Below are 27,443 nucleotides of genomic sequence, written 5' to 3'. Positions count from 1 at the left end.
TGCTTTTCTGGCAGCCTCAACTCTCTGAAGATCAGTCACTCCACACACGTCATCCATCCATCTCATTGATGGTCTACCCCTGCCTCTTTTTCCATGAACTTTACCTTCTATTACTGTTCTTAGAAGTCCTCCTTCCTATGTCTCCAAAATATTTTAACTTTCTTCTGTCAATATCCTTAAGAAGCCTTAAAGTTCTACTAATCTTTTCTAACACCCATTCATTTGTACGCCTTTCAGTATATGAAAGGCGTACAAATTGTAACACCACATCTCAAAAGCAGATATCCGTTTCTTATCTGACTTCTTTAGGTTCCAAGTCTCGCATCCATAAGTCGCTGTTGGAAAAACAACTGCATCTAAACTCCTCAACTTTGTTCCCATGGAGATAGATCCATCCTTCCATTTTAGACAGGTCTCTGACTGTTGTTTTAGCCATTCCTAACCTTTTTCTGACATCTTCTGAACAGCAATTCTTCACATTAATAATGGATCCAGGTACTCAGACTTGCTGACTTCCTCAATTCTTTCTCCATTAAGATACACTTGTTTCTCAAGAGCTTCTCTGTTTGTTTTTCCTTTGAGAACCATGATCTTTGTCTTGCTAGAATTGAGTTGAAGTCCTCTGTTATTACTGATCTTGTTAACTTTGTCAAGAATTAGTCCTAGTTCTTCCATGTCATTACAAAGGAGTACTGTATCATCAGCGTACCTCAGATTACTGATCAATCTACCTCCTATCGTAATTCCTGTCCTGAGCTCATCCAATGCCTGCTCATCCAATAATGATCCAGATAGAACGTGGTATCTGCAACCTTCCAAATCATATCGCCAACAATGTCAGACTGGATGTAGCCGGTGTTCTCACCAAAGCAAGACCACCAAAAATCAACATATCCAAAAGTGAATATAAAGCTCTACAATAAATGAAGAAAAACAAAGAAATAGTAATCACCAAAGCAGATAAGGAAACCACCACTGTGGTTCTCAACCAAAAGGACTACACAAGTAAGCTTAATGCTTTATTATTAGATCGGGCTACCTACCTCCCTGTTGAATATAATACTACCAGCTCTCAAATTAGAACACTCTGTTAGATCTGAAATAGGCAACCTCATTTTTACATGACGTCACCATTCCAGAATCTAACAGTAAACATAAAATAAATATGCATACTTATCTTTTAGCACAGTATAACTATGTATTTTTTTTGTAAACAACATCTTGTATATTAAACTTTGAATTATGTGAATTAAAATTAATGTATCTGTGTGTCAAGCATGAATGTAAGTCAGCAAAAAGGGGCAGTTATAAGAGAAATCATTAGTGATTTTCTACAAGTGAAAGAATGCAAGTTATTCAGCAACATAGGGCAAAGATCGCCCTAACGCTACAAGAGCAGCGTAAGCACCTGCAGACATCACATCTGAGAAGATATCGTGATGCATACATTCTTGGAAATAGAAAGTCCCATATGTTGAACATGAGATGATAAGAGAAACTCAAACTCGGAAAGGTGGTGTTCTTGGGGAACGTATAAAACCCGCGACACGGAATTGATTCCCCCCATTTTTCTTGTTCCTGCATTTCTCTCCATGTGCTACAAGTGTTCATCGCAGTTCAGTTCTTATTTTTAAGAGCTGACTTTTGAGAAGTTCCGGCATGGCACCGCAGCAGAGTTCGACAAGATCAAGCGTAGGCCGTCAATGAGAAGGTCGTTGACGTAAACCCTTAGCAGAGAGATAGCGTCTGGCTCAGGAGAGCACATGTATCCCACGTGGCGAAAAAATCGAGATAGCCAGAATCGTAACAAAGAAGGAAGGACGGAAAGAAACCTATAAAGAGTAGATAAGTACTTTCACTTGTTCTGGCCCCTTTTGAGAATTGACTAACAGTGCAAAGAGAGTGTATCTTAAACTTATAATAGAAGGAAGTGTGAAGAACTAAGATTTATATAAATGACTCTATGCCTTTTGAAATGAACTTTAAGAACTTTCAGTTAGATAGAGATTTTGTCGTGATTCATTCAAGAGAGATTATCAATGTGCTAAATGCCCAATAGAGTTGTAGATAAGAATATAAAAATATGTTGAAATATTCAATTTGCTAACATTTAGGGTGAGAGAAAAGTAGAAGTTTAAATTAGATTTAATAATTATTTTATTTTGTATTGCATTGCATAATGAGTTCATTAAATTTATTTGATACTTTACATATCTGTGTTTCTGAACATGCTGACTGACCCCTCATAAAATACGAACCTGTAATTGTATGTGTGCGCGGGGATATCCAAATTAAGAGTAGTAGGGCACGACTGCAATAAACTAGAAAACCTAAGGCTTCTGAATTTCAGTTAAGATTATTAGTAGCACCTGATATCCTATGACTATTCTTAGGCTGAGTTTAGCTCTACCCTTAAGGCCCAGGCTGGCGCAGAAAAAATAAATTTGCCTGAGTGAATAGGATAGCTCATAGTATTCAGGGAACAGGTAATTCTGGTGGCCCTTAGAAGGTTAAATTATGTAAGGAAAAGTATAAAAGGGAAACATAACGATAAAATTAAAACAAAGAGAAGGTCACATAACAAAAGGTGCAAGCGGTAGGATTTTGATAGAAGAGGTTGAAGTAAGAAAGGATAAAATTAAATATAGTGCATCAATATAATAATAGCAGATTTATACGACGTAACAACTCCATAGGTTCCTTAAGAAGATCACTTCTTGGCCTGTGAAAGTTACCAACAAACTAAAACCTTTTAACTCTATAATCCCCCCTCCCCCCTCGAATATATGGACTTCCAAAAATCCATAAACAAAATGTGCCATTACATACCATAGTGGATTCCCCCACATATAAATTAGCCAAAAACAAAGCGCTCACACACTATACTGGCAACACACCATCACACATAAAAAAACTCAGCCCACTTCAAAGCCAGTATAGAAAATCTCTCACTCCAACATACTGACATAATGGCCAGTTTTGACGTTTCCTCCCTATTCATAAATGTCCCACTCAAAGAAACCTTAAAGCTCATCCAAGCCAAATTTCCTCCCAATATCTCAGCCCTATTTCATATTTCAGTTCATAATGAACTTAGGCTATTTCTTTTGGCAAGGAAAATTCTACAAACAGATAGAGAGGACAACCATGGGTTCACCCCTCTCCCCACCCTTGGCCAACTTCTTTTTGGAGACTTTTGAAGAGAAAGCCTTAAACTCTGCCCCATAGAAACCAACTATATGGCTTCGCTACTTTGATGATGTGTTCGCTATTTGGCCACATGGCTCTGATACACTCCCTCTCCTTCCTAACACACCTAAACAACCAACACCCCAGAATCAAGTTCACCCTGGAAAAGGAGAAAAATAACAGCCTTCCTTTCTTAGACACACTAGTCACCCACCAACCTGATGGAACCTTAGTTTTCTCTGTTTATAGAAAATCCACCCATACAGGCAGATAAATTCACCAACAATTCCCCCCCCCCCACAACAATATTGGGTTATTAAAACACTATATAACAGGGCAAAATTAATCTGTTCAGATGACAATGCCCTAACCACAGAACTAAACCACATCCTTAATACTTTCTTAGCCAATGGCTACAACCCCCAAAAAATATTAAAACCAGTAAACCACAACCCCCCCCCCCCTTCTTCACAATAACGATTACACTAAATCTATCGCCATTCCCTACATCCAGGGCATCTCTGAAAAAATAACCAAAATCCTTAAAAAATATGACCTGACTTCTTGTTACAAACCATATAAAAAATTGGCATCCCTTATCTGCTCTACCAAAGACCAACCACTTCCCCTAGACCTACCTGGAGTATACCAGGTCCCTTGCAGCTGTAAACTGTCGTACTTTGGCCAAACAGGCAGGACAGCGAATATCAGGATTTCGGAACACAAAGACTACATCCAGTTTCACCAGTACAGCCACTCTGGGCTTACAGACCATGCTCTGGATACCTGCCACAGAATACGTTGGAAGAAAGCCAAAGTAATACACCGCAGCAAGTTTAAGTATGAAAGATTATTCATAGAATCAGCCTCAGCTCTAATCTGCTGGGGGGCACCATTTGGACTTTAGTAACAACAATAGTTTCTTGTCTTCTGCCTCATTTGCTTTTTGTAGTGCCTGCATGCACGTGTCATATTTGTATGCTCACATGAAGATGGCAATGTGACATTGCCGAAATATAGGAAATATTTATTAAAGTTTGTTTTAATTAACATTCCAGTATACATTGTAAATTCCTTAAATAATTTAATAGTTAAAAACTATCTATTGGCTATTGCTATTCCTGATTTCATCATTCCATATTTGCAGTTCTTGTTTTATTTTCCATTTTTTTCCCAGACTTCTCTTCTGATGCTTTATGTATAATTAGTGTTAATTTTTTTATATGCACATTCATTATCTTATAACTAAATTTATCAGTACTGTCACATTTCCATATGTATGGAGAATTAGTGAATCTACATAGAAAACCAAAAGATTATCCCGTTTTCTTGGGAATTCATGAGTAGTTCACAGCAGGTTATTTGTCCTATTCTGATAAATTAATGTGAGATCCATTTTCTAATGAATTGATGATGAGTAATATTTTGATCTTCTGTAAAAAGGATAACCAAAGAGATTTCCTCTATCTGCAAATAAAATTATAACAGTAATGCTTTTGAAGAGTTAGAGAAATACCACATATCTCTATTCCAGAAATTAGAGAAATATAATTGAAATCACTGAAACAAAGACAAAAACAGCAAGATTCTTCTAAATAATAACTATAACATAATATGCTATATTCAGACAACAGCAATCACAGAAAGGAAGAAGTAGATATAGTAATTATCATATTCCTGACATATACCCTCAAGGTGGTGTATATTACATGAAAAAGCTACATCATTACTAACTCATCATCATCATCATCATCATCAAATTCCTGCCATGTACCCTCAAGGGGTGTACAGGATATGACAGTACTACATGAAAAAATAACATCATTACTAACTTCCTATCTACAATTTTCCTCCAAATCAGTCTGTTACTTGTCAAGACTCCAACATTATCAGATCTTATATTTCTATCGTCTAAGGCACTTTGTACCGTATCAATCCACCTATATCTTGGTCTTCCTCTGGGTCGTTTTCCTGCCAACCTGGGCAGAGAACACTTGTTTTGCTAATCTTTCCTCTCCCATTCTATTTAAGTGACCATACCATCTGAGATTAGCTCTGCTAACGCATTCCTGGATGCTGACAATGTCAAGTTCTTTCCTAATATCCTCATTTTTAATATGATATTGCCATTGATGCCATCTGTTCACGCCTCTAATCTTTCTCGGGACTCTCGTATCTGCGGTCTCTAGTCTTTGGTCAAGTGTTTTACTTCTGACCCAGCTCTCAGATCCATAAGTTAAAATTGGTTTGAACACAGTCTTGTATACAGCTAATTTAGTGTTCCGACTAATTTCTTTCTTATTCCATATGAATTTATTCAATTGACTTCCCACGATACCAGCTTTGCTGATTCTGTTGTCTATTTCTATATTTAGTTTACCATCTTCAGTAAAAATTGTGCCTAAGTAGCTGAAATGTTTTACTTGTTCCACAGGTTCTCCCATTCACAACACAGTTGACATTTTCAATGATTCTGCCTATTTTCATTGTCTTTGTCTTTTTATTGCTGACCTTCATACCATATCTATTACAACAGCTACTCAATTTAGTCAGAGAATCTTGCAGACTTGTAGCGGATTTATTTAGAAGTATAACATCATCCGCATAAAGCAAAGAGCTGACATTAACATCTCCAATTTTGATATCAGGTTTAATACCACATTCCTTCATAATGTGATCCATATAGATAATGAATAACAGAGGGGATAATGTACATCCTTGTCTCACACCAGATTTAACATTAAACCATCTTCCTGTACTTCCTTCAATTCTAACTGCTGACTCACAACTCAAATAAAGACTAAGTATTGCTTGATATAATGCCCCATTGACACCATATAACTGCAGCGTATTGAATAGCTTCTCTCTTGGCACCTTGTCATATGCCTTTTCCAAATCGACAAAACTTAAATACAGATCTTTGTTATATTCCCATGCTTTCTCGACTATTTGTCGTAAAGTGAAGATCTGATCCTGACAGCCTCTATTTGGCCTGAATCCAGCTTGTTCTTCACCAAGCTTTTCTTCCACAATTCTTCTCAACCGTTTCTCAAGTATACTTGCATAGATCTTGCCAGGAACACTCAGTAGGGAAATACCTCTGTAATTCTCACATTCAGTTTTATTTCCCTTTTTATATATGGGTACTATGAGAGCTCTACTCCAATCATCGGGAATTCGTCCCTCTGTCCAGGCTTTCTGAACTATGCAGTGCAGCCACTGTAAGACTCTTATACCACCATACTTCAGCATTTCTGGTCGAATATCATCTACTCCTGCTGCCTTTCCACATTTCAAGGCTTTGATGGCTTTTTCTACTTCAAGTATGGATATGTATTCCTGACTGCATGCCTGGTCAGTGTTTTTTATCACTGTGCTGTCATCACTGCTTGTTTCATTTAGCAGTTTTTCAAAGTAATTACTCCATACTTCAAGGATATCTTTTTCTCCTGTTTTCATTTCACCTTTATCATCTCTAATTCCTTTTACAGCACTCTTTCCTCCATTCCTAAGCTTCTTCAACAACCTCCAGAATATTTTGCCACCTTCTTGATATTTATTTTCTATGTTCTTGCCAAAGTCCTCCCATGACTTTTGTTTAGCTAGTTTTACACACTGTTTAGCTTTCTTACATTTGTCTCTGTATTCTGTAAGAGTAAAAGCTGATTTAGTTGCCAGGAACTTTTGATAAGCTTTCTTCTTTTTCTTCACTGCCTCTTTAACTTCCTGTGTCCACCAGGGAGTTCTGATTTTTTTATCCTTGCACACAACCTCACCACATGCCTCTCTGGCAGAATCAATCAATGTTTCCTCCAGAGTTTACCACTGAATCTCCAAGGTTTGATTCCTGTTCTCAAACTGTTTCATTTTCTTTTCAATTATATTTCTGTATTTTAGTCTACAGTTCACATCTGAGAGCTGCTCAACTTTTATTCGCTTTAAAACTTTAAAACTCATTACTAACTTGCTATCAATAATTTTCCCTCCAAATTAATGTGTTATCTGTCAAGACTACAATAATATCAGATCTCATATTTCTGCATTCTAAAGAACATCTTACTGTATCAAGCCACCTAGATCTTGGTCTTCCTCTGGGTCTTTTTCCTACCATTATGGCAAAGAACACTTGTTTTCCTAATCTTTCCTTTCCCATTTTGTTTATGTAACTATATAACCTGAGATTTGCCCTGCTAAAACATTCCTGAATATTAATAATGCTAAGTTCCTTCCTAATATTCCCTATTTAATATGATACTACCATTGATGCAATCTGTTCACTCCACTATTTAATCGAGTGTTTTATATTTTTAATCCAGCTTTCACCTCCATAAGTCAAAATTGGTTTGAACACCATCATGTATACAGCTAGCTCAGTGTTTTGAGCCAACCATACCAACTTTGCTAATTCTGTTGTCTATTTTCATATTCAATTTGCCATCTTCACTAAAAATTGTACCAAAATAGTTGAAATGTTTTACTTGTTCTATTATTGGTTCTCCATTCAGGATGAAGTTGGTGTTTCAATGTTTCTGCCTATTTTCATTGTCTGTCTTTTTATTGCTGATTTTCATGCAAAATTTATAACAGCAATTATTCAATTTAGACATGGAATCCTGCAGACTTGAATTCAATTCATTTAGGGATATAAAATCATCTGCATAAAATAAAGAGCTGAGGTTAATTAACACTTCCAGTTTTGATATCAGGTTTAATACCACTTTCTTTCATAATGTGATATATACAAAGGATGCATAAAAATGGGGATAACGTGCACCTTGTCTCACACCTGATTTAGCATCAGTCCATCTTCTTGTACTCCCTCCAATTTTAACTGCTAACTGACAACTTAGATATAGACTTATGTATTGCTTTATATAATGTTCCATTAACCTCATATAATTGTAGTGTTTCAAAACACTTTTCTCTGGGCACCTTGTTGTATGCCTTTTCCAGATCTACAAAACTTAAATACAGATCCTTTCTTATATTTCCATGACTTCTCCACTATTTGTCTTAAAGTGAAAAGATGATCCTTATAGCCTCTATTTGGTCTGAATCCAGCTAGTTCTTCTCTAAGCTTCCCTTCCACAATTTTTCTTAGCTGTTTCTCTAGTATACTTGCATAAATGTTACTAGAAACACCTAGCAGGAAAATTCCTCTGTAATTCTCACATTCAGTTTCATTTTCTTTTTTATAGATGGGTACTACAAGAACTCTACTCCAATTATCCAGAATTTGACCCTCTAACTGGGCACAATGAATTATACAGTGTAGCTTCTGTAAAACTTTTATATCTCTATATATGAACATTTTGGTCAAATATCATCTAGTCTAACTGCCTTCCCAGATTTCAGGTTTTTGACTACATTTTCTAATTTAAGTATTGATACATGTTCCTGATTGCATTCCTGTATAAACAGTAACAACATGGTGGTAGACCACTATGCTGTTACTGTTTGTTTCATTTATTAATCTTTCTAAGTAATTACTTCAGACATCTACAATATCTTTATCTTCAGTTTTTGTGTTCCCTTTATCATCTGATTTCTTTTCTTCATAACATTTTGCATCTTCCTGATATTTATTTTCTACGTTCTTCCAAAGCCTTCCTATGACTTTTGTTTAGCAAAGGATACAAAGGATGAATACAATTTTATATAGTTTTATACAGTTCTTCACTTTTTTGCATTTCCTGTGTAGTCTCTCATAGCACAAGGTGACTTGCATACTAGGAACATTTGATATGTTTTCTTCTTTTCCTTGACTGCTTTTAACTTCCTGAATTCACTATGAAGTTCTGAATTTTCTATTTTTGCAGACCTCAGAACAATTTCAAGAAGCAATGTGAAAAAACATTAAAACATGGAATTGGGCAATGAGACTTATTCATGCCGCGTCTCACAGAAGGTTCTGAAGAAGGGAAAATTTTTTGAGTCATTACACAAGGTAAACAGTAGAGCAGAAAGTAAATATCAAACATATAGGAACATTTGGAGAATGGAGAAAAGACAAAATTAATGATAATGGCTTGCATTCAAATGTGTGTAACAATGGACAAAGGCTGTGACTTGAAGTTCCTTCATTAGGAAACAAGAGTGAAAGCAAGGTGGGCTATTGAGGTGTCTGAAATTGGTATGTGCATCTGGCATGCGAGAAAACAAGAATGATAAGATAACTATGATATATGCTGGAATCTGAAGATACTGGCATAGCCAAATGACTATATAATACAATCAACTATTGATTATACAGACACAGTCCTCTCTCACTGAGGGTACTGTGCCTATCCAACTAAATCAAATAGCTATGCTGGGTGAAAGAACATCAACAGTGGGAAAAGGCTGCAAGCATGATGAAATCCAGTTCTTGCTCTTTAATGCAGGTGGAAGGATATGACAACAGCAATACAAAGCTGGGCACCCCAGATGTGTTTGTTCTCAACAATGCAAGGGCAGCAGTAACAGATGATGGTCTGAGGTGCTTCCTGACACTCATTAGGCCTCTTGATTATACATAAAGGGCTGAATGATGCCATCAACAAAATTTCTGAGTATGTACACTCATTCATGTTGACCTTGCATATGATGGATACTTCCAAAACGAAAATGACTACTTTAATTAACCAGTTCCTTGTCAATTGCCAGATCCCAATCCCTTAACCATATTTTGGATATATGAATGAGAGTGGAAGAAGATGTGAGAATGCATGAGATGTTTGTGACAAGGATGCACTGCCTTTATATATGATGAAACTGAAGGATTTCACTTCTGTATTGGTGAGATACCTGCAGTGTTTTATGAGAACCTCATACAGCTGATGCTTTGGTGTATCATGATTGTCATAAAAATATTCCTAATGATCCATCAAGGATATATCTCTAATAAATTTGCCATTCAGTTTGTGTTCTTATGACTTAATTATGAAAGCAACTCTCACCTAAAATAAAGCCATAATACATTTTTGAAACCTGGGTGCAAAATATACAAAAATTTTTGTCACTTTCATATTAAAGTGAAAGCATTGAGAATATAACAAGGATATGTATTTAAGTTTTGTAGATCTGGAAAAGGCATATGCCAAGGTACCAAGAGGAAAGCTCTTCAAAATGCTGCAGTTATATGGTGTAAATGAGACATTATATTAAGAAATACATAGCATCTATTTAAGCTGTATGTCAGCAGTTAGAATTGAAAGAGGTACAGGAAGATGGTTTGATGTTAAATCAGGTATATGACAAAGGCGCACATTATTTCCACTGTTAGTCATTATCTATATGGATGAGATTGTGAAGGACAGCAGTATTAAAACATCTAAAATGGCATACGATTTACTCTGACCTAAAATGAAGCCACAATACATTCTTGAAACATGGGTGCAAAATATACAGAATTTTTGTCACTTTCTTATTAAAGTGAAAGCATTAAGAATATAGTGATATATTCAAATACTACCTGACACAAGATGTTACAATTAAAGAGTCCTTGTACTGTAGAAGATATGTTTTGTTTTCGTGGTTCATGTATGTCACCTATAATGGAGGAGAAAAATTGGTTAACCAAAGTTTTGCACACAAGAATAAAGAGATGAAAAATTTAAACTACCTATAAATAAATCAATATTTATAAATTATTAGTTTAAAAACAAATGAATATGATGATGATGATAATCTACATATATGAAGTCAGCTATGCTTCTGAAAGCATATACACAAAAGAAAATTAAAATGACAGTGATATTCTCAGTCCACCTCTTATTTAGTTATGTGACACAAAATTACTTAGCCATATTCACTGGCAACTGCATTGCATCTGAATTGTCATTCGTGTTGTCACCTGTGGAGCATAATATTGCCAGCAATATTATACTCCACAGATGACATCTATTCTGTATCATTTTTATGCTCTAATATTCCAGTTGTACTTATTCTACAGCTTGGTAATTGGCCTATATTCAGCTCTATTCTTTACTATCACACAAGCAACTTCTCACTAATAAATTACCAACACTGGCAGGTTTGGCACAAAGACCTGAGGTTAAGTTCCTATCTTAGGGTTGGCCTTGTAAGTTTTGTAACTGAGTTGCCTGCAATTTCTCTCTGGTTGCACTTTGGATGGATCTTTATCCTTAAACTATGCAATTAATACTTGGATACCAAAAGATTTTCTTTGACTTACCATCTTTCTTCCTTACATTAATATGTTCTTAACAATCCTTCAACTACAAAATTACCAAAACTGCTAGAATTACTTTCTTTTTTTTTTTTTTAAAAAAAAAAACATGAATGTTGCCTACAAAAAAGTTGTATGGCTATAGTACATTGATATTGGTAGTGTGAGTGGGCTAAGTGTCAGTTGCTTTAGCAACTCTGCTCTAGAGACCAAACGTGGAACTTTTTTACAAGCTACTTCAAGGCTAATAAACAGAGTAGTGGTCTCACATCAAGTGATAAAACTCTTTCACCAAAGACATTCACACATATCACTCATGTCCAAGGTGAAATTTGAACCCACTCAAGCTGGTAACTTGAGTGGATTCAAATAGAGACTTGGCAATCTTGTCTTATTTCTAGTAAAACAAACCCTTTTCTTACATTACTACTGCTATTCTTACTTTTCGCAACAAATCTCTGAATGAAATGAAAATTCTCGTCTTTGAATAACTCTAACCTCTGATCTTCTAAGACAGAACTGCATCACATCATAAGTATCACCTCTGGAATCCAAAAAAGTAGGTTTTTTCTTTTGCTCCAGACATTAATTTACCTCTGAGCAATTAACTTTTACATGAATCACAAATTGGTTCAACCATTGAATGCTAATGTTTACATATAGTAGTATTCCTAAGATCTCCCTAAAAATTCTAGGTGTAGTAAAATTATCTAAATGTTACTTTATGTTGCTTTTCTAATGAATGATACAGTATACAGATGTTCTAATAAAGCATGCTTTTGTAACTTCCTTTTTCAAAAAATTTATACATGTTAAAAATGTATTGATTTTAAAAAAATCTTGAAAAATTTAAATGAAAAATGTCTTTTTTTTGTGGATACCTGCTTAAAAAAATTATATATAATTAACACACAAAATTATCCACTGCATCTTAATAATTAAAAAAAAACTTGAGAATTATAGCAAAAATATTTAAATGAAAAAAAAAAAAAGTTTTCTTTGACAACCTATTCTAAAAGAAACCCCCATCTATGAAATCACAGTGTGCAGTACTAGTAACTCATTAAAAAGTGCTGCACTTTCAGTATGACATGTAAGGAACGTTCCCCTATAAGTCAATTTTATTGGATTCTTCAGTCTCTGGGCTGGGAGAATCCCCCAGAAGCTACATGCCACTGGACAGGGGAACCAGCTCGAGGATAGGGGAACAGTCTTCAGATCTGGATACTAGATACCAATGTAGCCCTGGACATGCAGCACCAATACAAGCAGAGTGGATAGGTGTACCCCTGGTAAGGGCCTCCATTAAATACTGCAAGGCTCCATAACAGTATTGGAATAATGGCAAGTCAGTGCTGCCATTTCAAAAAGGTACTTACCCTGGCAGCCATCAGCAGGACTGTCAGTACTTGGAGGCAGAAATCCAGAGGATTGACATGGCTCCAACATAACCATGGGCAATGACGAATTGTTCGTCTCTGTAGCCATGACACTGAGGTAGAGAAGGCAATGGGAAACCACTCTACTATGATCCCAGGATAACCTTCATGATGATGATGATGCAGACTTATAAGAGAGGGGCAGCCGCCAGCCCGGCACGACAAGGCGGTACCTCTAAGCACGATGAGGAAAGAAATGTGCAACAAAGACCAAATTTGACTAGGCTCAGGAATAATAAAAATGTCGAGAAACAAGGGATAATATATCTAACATCAGACAAATAATTGAAAAAGCAAGGGAATTCAACTTAAGCTTTCATCTATGCTTTATAGATTACTCCAAGGCCTTTGTCTGTATTACATGGGATATTTTATAGGATATCACAAGAATCAGGAATACCAAATCATCTAGTAACCCTCATAAAGAACTAATATCAAGAAAATCAAGCAACAGTAAGAATTGAAAACTCATGTCCCCTGCATTCCAATTTGAAAAAGAATCAAGACATGGATGCATACTCTCACCATTACTATTCAACCTTTACAGCAAAACTATAATGAAAAGATCCCTAGAGAAGTGGAATAGAAGCATTAAAATAGGCAGCCAAACAACCAACAGATGACACAGTGATAATATTCTTAACATTCTTCTACAAATGCACAGGAATTAAAATCCATCCTAAATCAATTAGAATAAGAAAGCTTAAGCCATGGTTTACAAATAAATAAAGATAAAACAAAATAATGATTTTAAACGACGCAGAAGAGATAGACATAGAAGGAATTGAAATTGTCAACAATTAACTACCTTGGAGTGATAATAACAAGAAAAGACGGATGTAAAAAAGAGATAAGAAGGATAGCACTAGCTAAGAAAGTGATGACCGATTTAACTAAGATCTGGAAAGACAGGAACATCTCCAAAAAAGACCAAAATTAAGCTTGTAGAAACCTTTTTGATCTTTCTCTATGCTTCTGTCTTGGAGAATGACAAAAGATGACAGAAAAAGAATTGAGGTGTTTGAGTTCTGCTGCTGGAGAAGATTGGTAAGAGTGTCTTGGACAGAAAAACGAACAAACAAAAGTATCCTAGAAGAACTGAATATCTACACAGGACTGACAATCACAATTACAAGAGAACTGCACAATATTTCAGACACATGCAGAAGGGAAGGCAACTGCCTGGAAAAAATACTCATCCAAAATATCAAGAATCATCGGACTTAAACTAGAATAAGCGATAAGAGAAGCACAGGGGAGAAAGAAAGAAATGGTGAAGAATCATCTGGAAGGTCATGAGTCCTCTGACATGAGGAGATTGAAGAGAGAGAGTTCTTCAGTCATTTTAGTGGTTGCTTGGTGGGCTCTGCTTATTTTTGGAGGGAGAAACCAAGGAAAATTTCCTCTCTCTCTCGTTTGATGTCAGTGTGTGACAAACAATACAAAAATTCTTGGTCTGATGTGGAAGACACCCAAGAACAGATTCTTAACATTCTTCTGAAAGCAGGAAGGACCGAGTCATATTGTTCTTAAAGAAAGAATCAATTTTTGCCCATTTTGGTTTCAACATCTGATTCAGGATAAACATGCATTCTCTATCATGATAAAGATAGAGATAAAGGTTGCAAATACAATAATGACTTTAGTTTATACCTCATCAATGATTTCCTTCCAATGGATTTGAGTTCTTCTGCAGTCCATATACAGTGTCCCAACTTCATCAATGTTGAGGATTTCTTCTTTAAAGAAGTCCAGAATGAGACTAGACAATCTGTGCTATTTCTTGTTTCTTTTTGCTGATGTTTGGTGGGTTCGAATCCTTCAAAATCAGGTACAAATTTTTCCATGCTGCTAGAAACAATTTCTAGCTCACATCCTCCCATATTTTGCTAATGTTAACTATAGCATCTCTGATGTTAGAGTCATCTTTCAGTTGAGAAGAAATGTTCAAATGTGGGCTAAGTTTGCAATAAGGTGGTGTTCAGGATAAAAAAATTATCTTTTATGAATTCTAGGAAACACTCAAGGTCTTGGTTGTGAGCTTATGTTATTATCAACAAACAGGACAGCCTTCTTTACCAAGTTCTTAGCCTAAAGATATTTCCCTATTGTCAGCATAAAATAATTCACAAACCAACCTCTAAAAGTTTCGCAGGTCACCCATGTATTTCCATTACAATTCTTTTAAAAATCATTAAGAGATTATCCTTAATAATGTATGTATGTTCTTTTGGGAATCTTTTTTCCAGAAGAGATCAATTTGTCAAAGCTGAAAACTTGGAAAGGTGAACAACCTTAGACAATTCAAAATTTTTCATGAATTTTTTAGTTGCAACTTTATCTGCTAATACAGCCTCACAATGCCTCATAGCTGGTTTGACCCAATTCTATCCTTTAAACTCAAATTCAAATGAGTAACTAGGATCGTCTTTTTTCAGATCAGAAAATATGGTCTACATCTTCTCACATATCATTTTCTATCTGCAAACCACTTCAGCAGTTTCTTCTCAAGAAGCAGTAAAACCTCTTGATTAAGAGCATCATACCCAACTAATATTCCCTCTAATCTTTGCCAGTCCATGTGTATTGAAAACATTTTGTCAGAATCCAGTCTCAGATTGAATGTGTACGCTAATGTAATATTCCTCATATTAATGTTGCACATTTTTTCATCTAGCTATAGCCTGTAAATTTCAACTAAATTAATTTGCTTAAATCTCTGTAGATACAAAAATCCATCACCATTTGCATGACTTCAAGTGGCTGTACTGTCTAGACACTAAACAGATATACCTCTGCAACTTGGCTGACCTCAGCATCAGTTCACCCACACATCGCAGGCTAAAAGTAACTAATTAAAGTGTATTAAGTTGAAATAGGTTAGAGTAATATTAGAGTGGAGACAATGAAGAAATTACTAAATAAAATAAGTGACAAGTATGATTTATCATATAATTCGTTTCTATAGTACAGGTATCCCTCGATTAATGCAGTTAATTAATCCCTCGATGTTACCGCGTTAATCAAATCTAATAATCAATGGTAAAAATTACAATTCATCCATGATCTATTACTGTATTAATAATTCGTTTTATATGGTACTCTTTTAGGAAAGATAAAAAATGAATACAAAGTAAATGTTTAATAAATACTTGTACCTATATTATTTATTGCAATTTTTTATCAAAAGAAGTTATTAAAAGTCATTTGAACAGTTTTAGTTTTTTCTTATCGGCATAAATTCTACGATAATAAGCAAAATGACTCTCCAGACCTCGGCAAGCAAAAAAACATAAAGAAAAAACACTGCAAATATAATACATGATCGTACAAATTAAGTGGATATTGAATCCAATATTATTTCATAGTTTCGGGTGATGCAAGCATAAGCAACCTTATGGGCATTTAAGCCTTTGGCTCTCTGTTTCAGTAATACATGAAGATTTATTTATTTTCAATTACAATCTAGAAATTATTGAACAAAGAATATATATATATATATATATATATATATATATATTAAAAAAAAAAAAAACATACTATACTGACATTGGAGGTCACGGTATCTCTCAGATACAATTTACTGTCAAATATCACAAACCTTTATATAACATGTGTTAAACCAAACTAACAGCAAAAATAGTGCGGAATATCACTCGTAACATATGAATGCACAGCTACTCATGACCTCCAAGCTATACAGTGAATTGTGTAAGAATATTTATATTAAACATTTTGTATGTATCTGTCAGATCAGCCGGGAGAGGCTTAAAGGTGCGTTAATCAAAACTCTTGCCGTGTATATCAAGGGATTGCTGCGTTAAGCAAGGGATACCTGTATATCCAAAAATTCTTGAAAATTAGATATTGAATTATTGGTATAAATAAATTAGAAATTCTGAAAGCAAAAATTTTGTGAACATAGCTCCTAGGTTTGTGCTCTCCCTATTTGAATGTTGGATGAGTGCACATGTACTATCCCACCACAGATCTGAGATCCTTAGCTGGCACCATGTCAAGAAGAGTCAATTCATGTTGAAGGGGAGAAAGGAATAAGATGATGTATGAATTCGTTACCAACACGCAGATTAATGTGCGTAAACGTAAAATTTCCAACTGTTATACAAGCAAAATAGTTACCACTTTAAAAACCTCAATGTTCATAAAGTTAATTTTCCGACGTGTAATAATAAACAACTCATCCCACAAGATGGATTGATTATCCTATTATCGGAATGGATTCTTCTTCTTCTGACATGTGCATAAGTGTCAAAGTTTCTCACATCTGTGGGCATACACTACACAGTTAGAGAAAATACTGTGCATAAACTCGCAGAACATTTTATTGGACCTCTCTTTCACTTTGGTGCTATGCTACCGACAAGATATATCTTGGTGCATCCTCACATGAGACTAGATAAAAAAATTGAAGATCTCTATATGGTAACAAAAATAAATCTATAATATAAAATCATGCAAACAATGGGCTAAATCATGGTGGACATGAAAAAATGCATTCACAGGATATTTCTGTTTAGCGTGTGTTGAATCCTATCTAGAATGCGATGAACCATACAGGGTTTTTTTGACTGAATGTAAGTTAGCTGGCCTTATACAGAGGTGGGAGAGAGAGAGTTTTTTCCTCCTCCAAAAAGTTAAAGGCATTAGTGAGACCTGATCGATCAATAATTATATAGTCATAGGAACAGAATGCAAAGGATATAGTATCTTCACAGAACAAACAGGATTTGGGGAAGGAGGTTGCTAAGAATTACATCCTACAAAGAGTAAAGAAAAGTAGATCAAACTCTCTAACCTCATTGCTCCTCCATTGCATGCTGTCTCAGGTAATTATCTCTCATCAGCTTTATAAATTCCATTTACTTCCTTCCTCCCAATTCATGTCTGCATAGTTAAAATCATCATCATCATCATCAAATTCCTCCCATGTACCCTCACGGGGTGTACAGGATGTGATAGTACTACATGAAAAAAAGTACATCATTACTAACTTCCTATCTACAATTTTCCTCCAAATCAGTCTGTTACTTGTCAAGACTCCAACATTATCAGATCTTATATTTCTATCGTCTAAGGCACTCTGTACCATATCAATCCACCTATAGCTTGGTCTTCCTCTGGGTCGTTTTGCTGCCAACCTGGCAGAGAACACTTGTTTTGCTAATCTTTCTTTGCCAATTCTGTTTAAGTGACCATACCACCTGAGATTAGCTCTGCTAACGCATTCCTGGATGATGACAATGTCAAGTTCTTTCCTAATATCCTCGTTTTTAATATGATATTGCCATTGATGCCATCTGGTCACACCTATAATCTTTCTCAGGACTCTCATATCTGCGGTCTCTAGTCTTTGGTCAAGTTTTTTCCTTCTGACCCAGCTCTCAGATCCATAAGTTAAAACTGGTTTGAACACTGTCTTGTATACAGATAATTTAGCGTTCCGACTAATTTCTCTCTTATTCCATATAAATTTATTCAATTGACTTCCCACCATATCAGCTTTGCTGATTCTGTTGTCTATTTCTATATTTAATTTACCATCTTCACTAAAAATCGAGCCTAAGTAACTGAGATGTTTTACTTGTTCCACAGTTCTCCGTTCACAACACAGTTGACATTTTCAATGATTCTGCCTATTTTCATTGTCTTTGTCTTTTATTGCTGACCTTCATACCATATCTATTACAACAGTTATTCAATTTAGTCAGAGAATCTTGCAGACTTGTAGCGGATTTATTTAGAAGTATAACATCGTCCGCATAAAGCAAAGAGCTGACATTAACATCATCAATTCTGATATCATGTTTAATACCACTTTCCTTCATAATGTGATCCATATAGATAATGAATAACAGAGGGGATAATGTACATTCTTGCCTCAACACCAGATTTAACATTAAACCATCTTCCAGTACTTCCTTCAAACTCTAATACAGACTACGTATTGCTTGATATAATGCCCCATTGACACCATATAACTGTAACGTATTGAATAGCTTCTCTCTTGGCACCTTGTCATATGCCTTTTCCAAATCGACAAAACTTAAATACAGATCTTTGTTATATTCCCATGCTTTCTCGACTATTTGTCGTAAAGTGAAGATCTGAACCTGACAGCCTCTATTTGGCCTGAATCCAGCTTGTTCTTCACCAAGCTTTTCTTCCACAATTCTTATCAACCGTTTCTCAAGTATACTTGCATAGATCTTGCCAGGAACACTCAGTAGGGAAATACCTCTGTAATTCTCACATTCAGTTTTATTTCCCTTTTTATATATGGGTAAAATTAGAGATCTACTCCAATCATTGAGAATTCGTCCCTCTGTCCAGGCTTTCTGAACTATGCAATGCAGCCATTGTAAGACTTTTATACAACCCTTCAGCATTGCTGGTCGAATATCATTTACTCCTGCTGCCTTTCTACATTTCAAGCCTTAGATGGCTTTTTCTACTTCAAGTATGGATATGTATTCCTGACTACATGCCTGGTCAGTGTTTTTTACCACTGTGCTGTCATCACTGCTTGTTTCATTTAGCAGTTTTTCAAAGTAATTACTCCATACTTCAAGGATATCTTTTTCTCCCGTTTTCTCACCTTTATCATCTCTAACTCCTTTTACAGTACTCTTTCCTCCATTCCAAAGTTTCTTCAACAACCTCCAGAATATTTTGCCACCTTCTTGATATTTATTTTCTATATTCTTGCCAAAGTCCTCCCATGACTTTTGTTTAGCTAGTTTTACACAGTGTTTCGCTTTCTTACATTGTCTCTGTATTCTCTAAGAGCAAAAGTTGACTTATTTACCAGGAACCTTTGATATGCTTTCTTCTTTTCATTCGCTGTCTCTTTAACTTCCTGTGTCTACCATGGAGTTCTAATTTTTCTATCCTTGCAGACAACTTCACCACATGCCTCTCTAGCTGAATCAATCAGGGCTTTCTTCAAGGCTTGCCACTGAATCTCCAAGGTTTGGTTCCTGTTCTCAAACTCTCATTTTTTCTTCCATAATCTTTGTGTATTTTAGTTCTACAGTTCACATCTGAGAGCTGCTCAACTTTTATTCGCTTTAAAACTTTCTTACATGTTATTCTTTTCAATATGAAATTCAATTTTATCCTGCTCAAGACTAAATAGTGATCACTTCCAATTTCAAATCCTCTGTACACTCTGGTGTCCTGCACCAGGGAGAAAACATCACTATCAACAATAACATAGTCAATGAGACTTTTCTTATTCCTTGCCTCTTTTCTCCATGTGAATTTGTGCACATTTTTATGTTGGAACATGGTGTTAGTAATAACCAGTCCATGTCCTCAGCAGAAATCCAACAGGTATTTGCCATTATTATTAGCTTTGCTCTTTTCTCCAAATTTTCCCAAAACATTTTTGTATGTCTCACAATCACTTCCTACTCTGCTATTTAGATCCCCAACAAAGACCAACTTTTCCTTTTTCATTGTGTCAGTTGTTTTTTCTAAAGCCTCAAAAAATTCCTCCTCTTCTAGCTTAGTAGAACCTTCTGTGTGACCATAAGCACAAATAAGTGTCATTGTCCAGTTCCCCATTCTCATATTTGCCCACATCAATCTACTTGAGACTGCCTGCCATTCAAGAAAATTAGCCTCGTATTTTGTGTTGAATACTATGGCTACTCCTTCTTTTCCTTGATTGTCATTGCCTGAATATAACATTTTGTATTTATTGCTCAGAAAGATCTCACAAGTTTTTGTCTTTTTTGTTTCAGTCATCACCCCTATTATGTCGATCTGGTACTTATCTAATTCCTCAGCTAGCTCCATTTCTTTGCCATTCAGGCTTCTTATGTTGATAGTACCGATCTTTAACTCTGGTGATGTTGAGTTGGGGTATGTTTTCAGATTTGTTCCAGTAGCTGAACTTTTCGTTGTTTGCCCTGGTTCTCTGGCAAAAACAACGGGGGCCTTGTTTAACCCAGCGACGCCCCAGCCGGCATGAAATTTTGTCATGTTGTACAATAATTTTTTATTTTGGTTTAACCAATAAGAATACAATTTGGTTGGCTAAATCCCAAATTGCCAGCCCATCCTCGTTCGTTCAGTATCCAAGTAGATACCCAACAAGGTGCACCACGAGAAGGTGAGGATTGGACATTAGTTCAGAAGCCCTGGTCGGTTCTCCATATTCCTTTAAAGGCTATGTGGAGGTCTCCTCTCAGTTATAACGCTTTGACCCCTAAGCACCCCATAGTAAAAATCCTCTATAAAAATTACTCGACCTGCATTCATCATGCTAATTTGCTGTTGTATGTCACCTACATTCTCCCTTGTGGATTACAGTCATAAATATCACTCTTAGGGGATGCAGCAGAGGAGTGACGAACCAGGTGCATTTTTTTATCATAAGTCTCTCGGTTGTGTGGAGCGGGGGGCTCGACCCGTTCTAAGGGATGGATGGAAAGGATAAGATAAGATAAAGAACTGTTAATAGGCTTTTGTTGTGTAAAACTTTTATGTACCACTATCCCTGATATGTAAGTTTTATGACGCACGAAACTTGTCAGGTTTTAATAGCTTATTTTTAATCAACTCCTTATTATATTACAATGTGGTCGCAATATCAAAAACTTCTTACAGAACTGCTCAACCACAGAAACCTACATGTACAAAATACACCTTCGTCACACTCCCTCAAGTACTCCTCTTATCAATGAATCACCATACAAAATTTGATCCTTATTTTCAAAATTTCTCTCTTTCATACTCTGCTTTCTCTCTCCCTTCCTTCACTTCTGTGGCATTCCATCTGCTAGCCGATTCTCCAACCACCCAATTTCATGTTTTGTTGTTTTGTTCTGTGGAGAACTCTGCATAATTGCACTCTCTTTTCTATTACCATCTCGTTTCTACAGTCATTCATACCTCTTGCAATGTCAACCCCACCAATAGCATTATCGTACATTTCGTCTTTCACTGTCATTCTTCTTAATAACCCATACTTCTGGCATTCGCTCTCGAAACACTTACAAAAATCCTACTTTCTAGTTGGATTTTTTCCATAAATCTCTCATTTTATTAAATGCATATATTTTGTATGTGCTGCAGTGAACAAGATCACACACATTGAAATTTCCCATGTTTTATACATCAGTACTATGATGTACAATACAGCATGCAATAAAACAAAAATAAAAATAATATGCCACTGGAAATCTCATAATGCTAAAGTGCATAACTTTACACTTACTAACATTAAACTGACAGCCATTTCATCTGCCAGATTTCCAACCTATTCAAATCATTCTGTAAGTGCTGGATATCAATCAGTAGCATACCTGACTGCCCTGCCTATCTTTGCAACATTGGGAAACAACTGCACATCTCCTGTTAGACCCCTTCCCAAAGTCATTAATTTATAGATTGAACAACAATGGCTGAAGGACTGAACCCTGAGGTATGCCACTAGTCATCTTAAATCTGGCGGATTCACACCCACCATATGTCACTTTTTGATACCTGTCTGTCAGTCATCCCCTTATCCAAGTCAAGAGTTTATATCTCAATCCCATATTCTCCAGTTTATGCAACAGCCTGTCATGTGGTATCCTATCAAATGCCATAGTAAAATCCAACATTATCATCTCTTCATCCAACCCAGCCATAACATTGTTATAAAACATGAGCAAATTGCTAAAACATGACCTTCCATTAGTAGACCCAAGCTGCTCCTTGTAGAGTATAGCTCTGTCTAACAATTTTTATATGAGAGTTCTTACCAACTTCTCTAAAATCTTCACCACTACACCAGAGATACTCATCAGTCGGTAGTTAGACACGTCAAATTTTGCTCCACCCTTGCATAATGAAGCTATCAAATGTTCCTTCCATTCCTGAGCTGACCCAAGTTATACAAACATGTGAAAGGCTTAGCCAATTCGGCTGAACATTTCTTTAGGAAATGTGCTGATATTCCATCTGTCTCTATTGACAAATTCTTATCCGGATTATGCAACAGCTCTTCAACCTCATTCTCATGCATCTATAACTCTTCATCCAATGCAGCAGTAGCACTGTGCACCATGTTGCATGCACCTGGTTGATATATCTTAGCAAAGTGAGCACTCATTAATTAAACAATCACATTGGCTTCCGACATTAGAGTACTATTTACATTCAGTAAAAGTCATTCTTCTACATTCATTCTTTCTTTCTTTTGCAGCATAACAATAAAATTATTTTGGGGTGCCTTTAGCCTGCCAAATTCTTTTTATACTCCGATTTAGTTTTCTACACAATACTCATTACTTTTCTGAGCTGCACTTTATATATTTCATAATTCTTCTCACTCTTATTCTCACGATATTCTTTCCATATCATCTTGTGAATTTGCTTAATAAGGTTGCACATCTATTTCTTTCCACCCTATTTGTTCTTTGAACTCTAGGGTTACATTCAGATACTGCTTCATTTAAACACTTTTTCAAAGATATACTATCAGTTCTTATTGAAAAATTCATATTCATTCAGTTATGCAACTTTTAGTACCTTCTCCATGTACATCTGAGTTTCTTCCTTGTGTAGAGGAACTCCATGTTGCATACACCAGGTTCATAGCTTTTAGTAAAATAGCCCATTTTACAATATATATATATATATATATATATATGTATGGAGGTTCATTTACTTGGTTGTTAAACATATTTTTTAAAAGAATTGAATAACATAAACCAAGAATAAAGGAAAAAGGTTTAATAGTATCACACAACTAGTTTCGGCTTTTTAGGTGTTTTTATACAAAAAGAAACATTAAACATTGAAGATAAAAACTGTGAACAGCACAGGAAAGTCACTATACATAATTAACATTTAAAGATGTTAATTATGTATCTTTAAATTAATATTTAAAGATGTTCCTTCGTTGGCCGCATTGTTGGGTGAGTGCGTGCATATAGCATCTCGAGCACCAGTATTTGATCACAGCAGAATGACAGTCTGGAAGGTTGTAGCTTAAATTATTATTTAAATGTACGGGGTTGAGGATGATTTCTCTATTGGAGAGAAAAATTGTAGAATCTAGAGAAATCATCCTCAACCCTGCACATTTAAATAATAATTTAAGCTACAACCTCCCAGACTGTCATTCTGCTGTGATCAAATACTGGCGCTCGAGATGCTATATGCACGACCTTCCCAACAATGTGGCCAACGAAGGAACAGCTTTGAATATGTTAACTACAACGTTTTCACGTTAAATATGTATAGTGACTTTCCTGTGCTGTTCACAGTTTTTATCTTCAATGTTTAATGTTTCTTTTTGTATAAAAACACCTGAAGGCTGTAAAAAGCCAAAACTAGTTGTGTGATACTATTAAACCTTTTTCCTTTTCTCTCGGGTTATGTCATTCAATTCTTATATATATAAATTTCAAAGAAAATAAAAACTAACTAATTAAGCTTCCTTAACTGATGAAAACTGGAAACACATTAATGTGTGACATACATGAGAGGATGAGGCAGCGCAACTGATGGCATTTTACAACTGTTATCAGCTCTGGATTGAGAGATTTTTAAGAGTGTTTACTATTTATATCACTGTTCTATATGCAAAACATTTGGAAAAATAAAATAAATAAAAAATATTCTACTGGTTTCACTTACATTTTCTAAAACTCTTAGGCAACGGTCAATTTTACGGACTTTGTCCAATTCTACTTCAGATGGATGAACCATTATTGTTCTACTCTCTGCTCCCAGTTCATATACACATGTGCTCACTATAATAAATGATTCAATAAAAATAAAGAAGAAACATGAGTATATATATATATATATATATATATATATATATATATATATATATATATATATATATATATATATATATATATATATAACTTCTAAACACTTCAAATTACTGCAAATTTCAAATAAAAAATACTTTTTATTTTTCTAATTTTAAGCACGGAAAAGGATATGCTTAAGCATGTTCACAAAAAAATTTGTTCTAACAACGTCAACATGTTCCCCACCCATTTCTCATTTATAACTAGATTATCTGCACTATGCTGCAACTTCATTTTAAAAAGGACTGGACTCAAAAGATGGTAAACTACATCTGGGAAGGACAAAATCCAGAAGATATTCCAGTGGTGGTCAGCCAATTCTAACATAAAAGCTATAATAAATTTAGTTTAATCCTTTATCCAAGTGTAAGCAAACAAAGTTTGCACCTGAAAATATCTTCAGGACTGAAGCAACTCATAGTAAAGGTGGACCAAGCGCTCATCACTCCTTGTCTCAGTATCTCCCATAATGCAAAACACATCTCCTTGTAGACATGTATAATGCTATGCATTAAGAGAAGGGCCACCACCCAGACCAATTTCGACCTTTATTGCTGTCTCGTCAGTGGGAGCCGGACCCAAAAGTGGTGATACTAAGGCAAAAGCAATGGAGAGGTCATATTTATCTATACGAGTTGAAAAAAGGTGTACCACCTTATTATTAAATTACTCTGGATTTAGAAAATATCTTCAGGACTGAGGCAACTCAGATAAATAGATAAATATGACCTCTCCATTGCTTCTGCCTTAGTATCACTATTTCTGGGTCTGGCTCCCACTGATGAGACCTTAATAAAGGTCGAAACCGGTCTGGGTAGTGGCCCTTCTCTTAATGCATAGCATTATACATGTCTGCAAGAAGATGTGCTTTGCATTATGGGAGATACTGAGACAAGGAGTGATGAGAGCTTGGTCCACCTTTACTATGAGTTGCCTCAGTCCTGAAGATATTTTCAGGCACAAACTTTGTTTGCTTACACTTGGATAAAGGATTAAACTAAATTTATTATAGTCTAACCAAGTGATAAATAAACTTCCAATAATATAAAAGGTGATCACTGGATCCAGGTATAGGTGTGAAAGACCAATCAGCTATCTAGTAACTGGCTCCCTCTGAAATTCTTCCCCTCAAGATAGCTGGCAATTGAGGGAATCAGTTTAGTGTAGCAACTAGCCTTGAAAATGGATAGTGCTCCTACACTGATTCCATGAGATCACTGACACAAATAAGCCACATAATAATGTGGCAGTAAGGAAGAACCCTGAAGAGGAGAGTTGCAGTGGTGTGTGTGTGTGTGTGTGTGTGTGTGTGTATGTGTGTGTGTGTGTGTGTGTGGGAAGTGCAGATTTTGAGTGGCATAGCAAATACTCAAGTGAAAACCTTGAGGATCAAGGTGAAGAGTGACCCTTATTCAACTGTGGATAGTAATGGAACATGGGTCAATCAGCCAAGTGAGAGCTGTAAATTTATTTTTAAAAAAGATAATTAAAAAGGAATATAACAATTATAGTGAATCCCAGGAAAGGTATTTATTCAAGCACACTTGATAAAAAGGATGACAAAAAGTGAAGAGAAAAATGGTGAGGAACAAGCTGGATTTAAGCAAAAATGGGACAAGATTTTTACTTTATAACAAACAGTTGAGAAATCAAGGCGATATAATAAAGGATCACTATTTAAGCTTTGTTGCTCGTGAAAAAGCATATAAGATATCAAATGATCCAAACATTAAATCTGCAATGGTAGTTGTCTTCTTCTCTTCAAGGATTAGGCATTTGCCTGTTCTGGCTTCACTGGTCTTTCCATCATGCAGCTGGTCTTCTTCTCTCTCTCTTTCCTTTTGGGCTATATTCGTTCACCTCTTGTGGTACATGATATCTTTCCATCCTAAACAGATGCTCTTTCCATGACATTTTATCTATATTTCTTGATCTTCCATTTACGTTGTAAATATTTAGTACTCTTCTAATGTCTTCATTTTTTATATGGTCCAATTTTGTGCATCTTTTAATTGCTCTTAAAAATCTTATTTCTGGAGCTTGTATTTTACTTTTCTTTTTAACAGTCCATGTTTCTGAACCATATAATAGTGTGAGCATTACTTGATAAAATTTTAGTTGAGTTTCTCATCTTGTTTTTTATTCAGTGTCCTTTTAATTGTTCCACAGATTTTCTGAAATTTCTTTATTTTTTCATCTATATCTTTATCTTTTAGATATGTTATTATGCAGCCTAAATAATTAAACTGTCACCTGATTATGATTATTTTTGATTTAATATGATATCAACCTTTAAATGCAATGACTTGTTTTCTTTTGTGAAATTTTTAAATTGTATTGTTGGCTTACTTTATTTAATTGATAAACTGATTTTTAGTAAATTTAGTAAAGAGTAGGAAATAAAATTTTCAGTACGCATAAAACAAATAACTATTATACTTCTTTATTTTCAAGATTAAGACATCGTAACCACATCTTCAGCTAGCATGCTGAAGTTGAAGACTCACAGGTTGAAGGATGTTTTCATTCATTTTTGCTTTAGAACTCCTCATGTGGTCAGAGTCATGTTCTTCAAAGAGAATCGAGGTGCTGTCTATCAACTTAAAAGCTTGAGACATGACTGTCATCATCGTGAGCGTTTTGCAGGCTCAACGTCAAGTCCTGTGGAGGTCACAGTACAAAAAGATCTTCATTGCTCAGAAGTTATTTATAAATAAAAACAATACTGCATAGACTGATAAGGCAGTAGGAACACAAATGGATACTGAACACGGTGGACAGAGGTAGGAAACAAGCTGCGTGCAT

General features: G+C 35.5%; 1 protein-coding gene across 2 annotated transcripts in view; it reads right to left on the bottom strand.

The window, feature by feature from the left end:
• The window catches only part of LOC150104457 (wings apart-like protein homolog), a 249,014-nt gene that overhangs the window by 92,405 nt on the left and 129,166 nt on the right, over positions 1 to 27,443 (bottom strand). For both annotated transcript variants that reach the window (XM_090395636.1, XM_090395635.1), the window contains 2 exons: positions 24,454 to 24,569; positions 10,643 to 10,719 (listed from right to left, as the gene is read on the bottom strand). In XM_090395636.1, the coding sequence (XP_090251762.1) occupies positions 10,643 to 10,719; positions 24,454 to 24,569 (193 nt within the window). The remainder of the gene's footprint in view (positions 1 to 10,642; positions 10,720 to 24,453; positions 24,570 to 27,443) is intronic.

Source organism: Typopeltis vanoorti, chromosome 7 (genome assembly GCF_054136105.1).
Source record: "Typopeltis vanoorti isolate ZY-2024b chromosome 7, IOZ_Tvanoo_1.0, whole genome shotgun sequence".
NCBI lineage: Eukaryota > Metazoa > Arthropoda > Arachnida > Uropygi > Thelyphonidae > Typopeltis > Typopeltis vanoorti.
The sequence above is the reverse complement of the archived record's forward strand: the minus strand, read 5'-3'. Positions and strand labels throughout refer to the sequence as shown.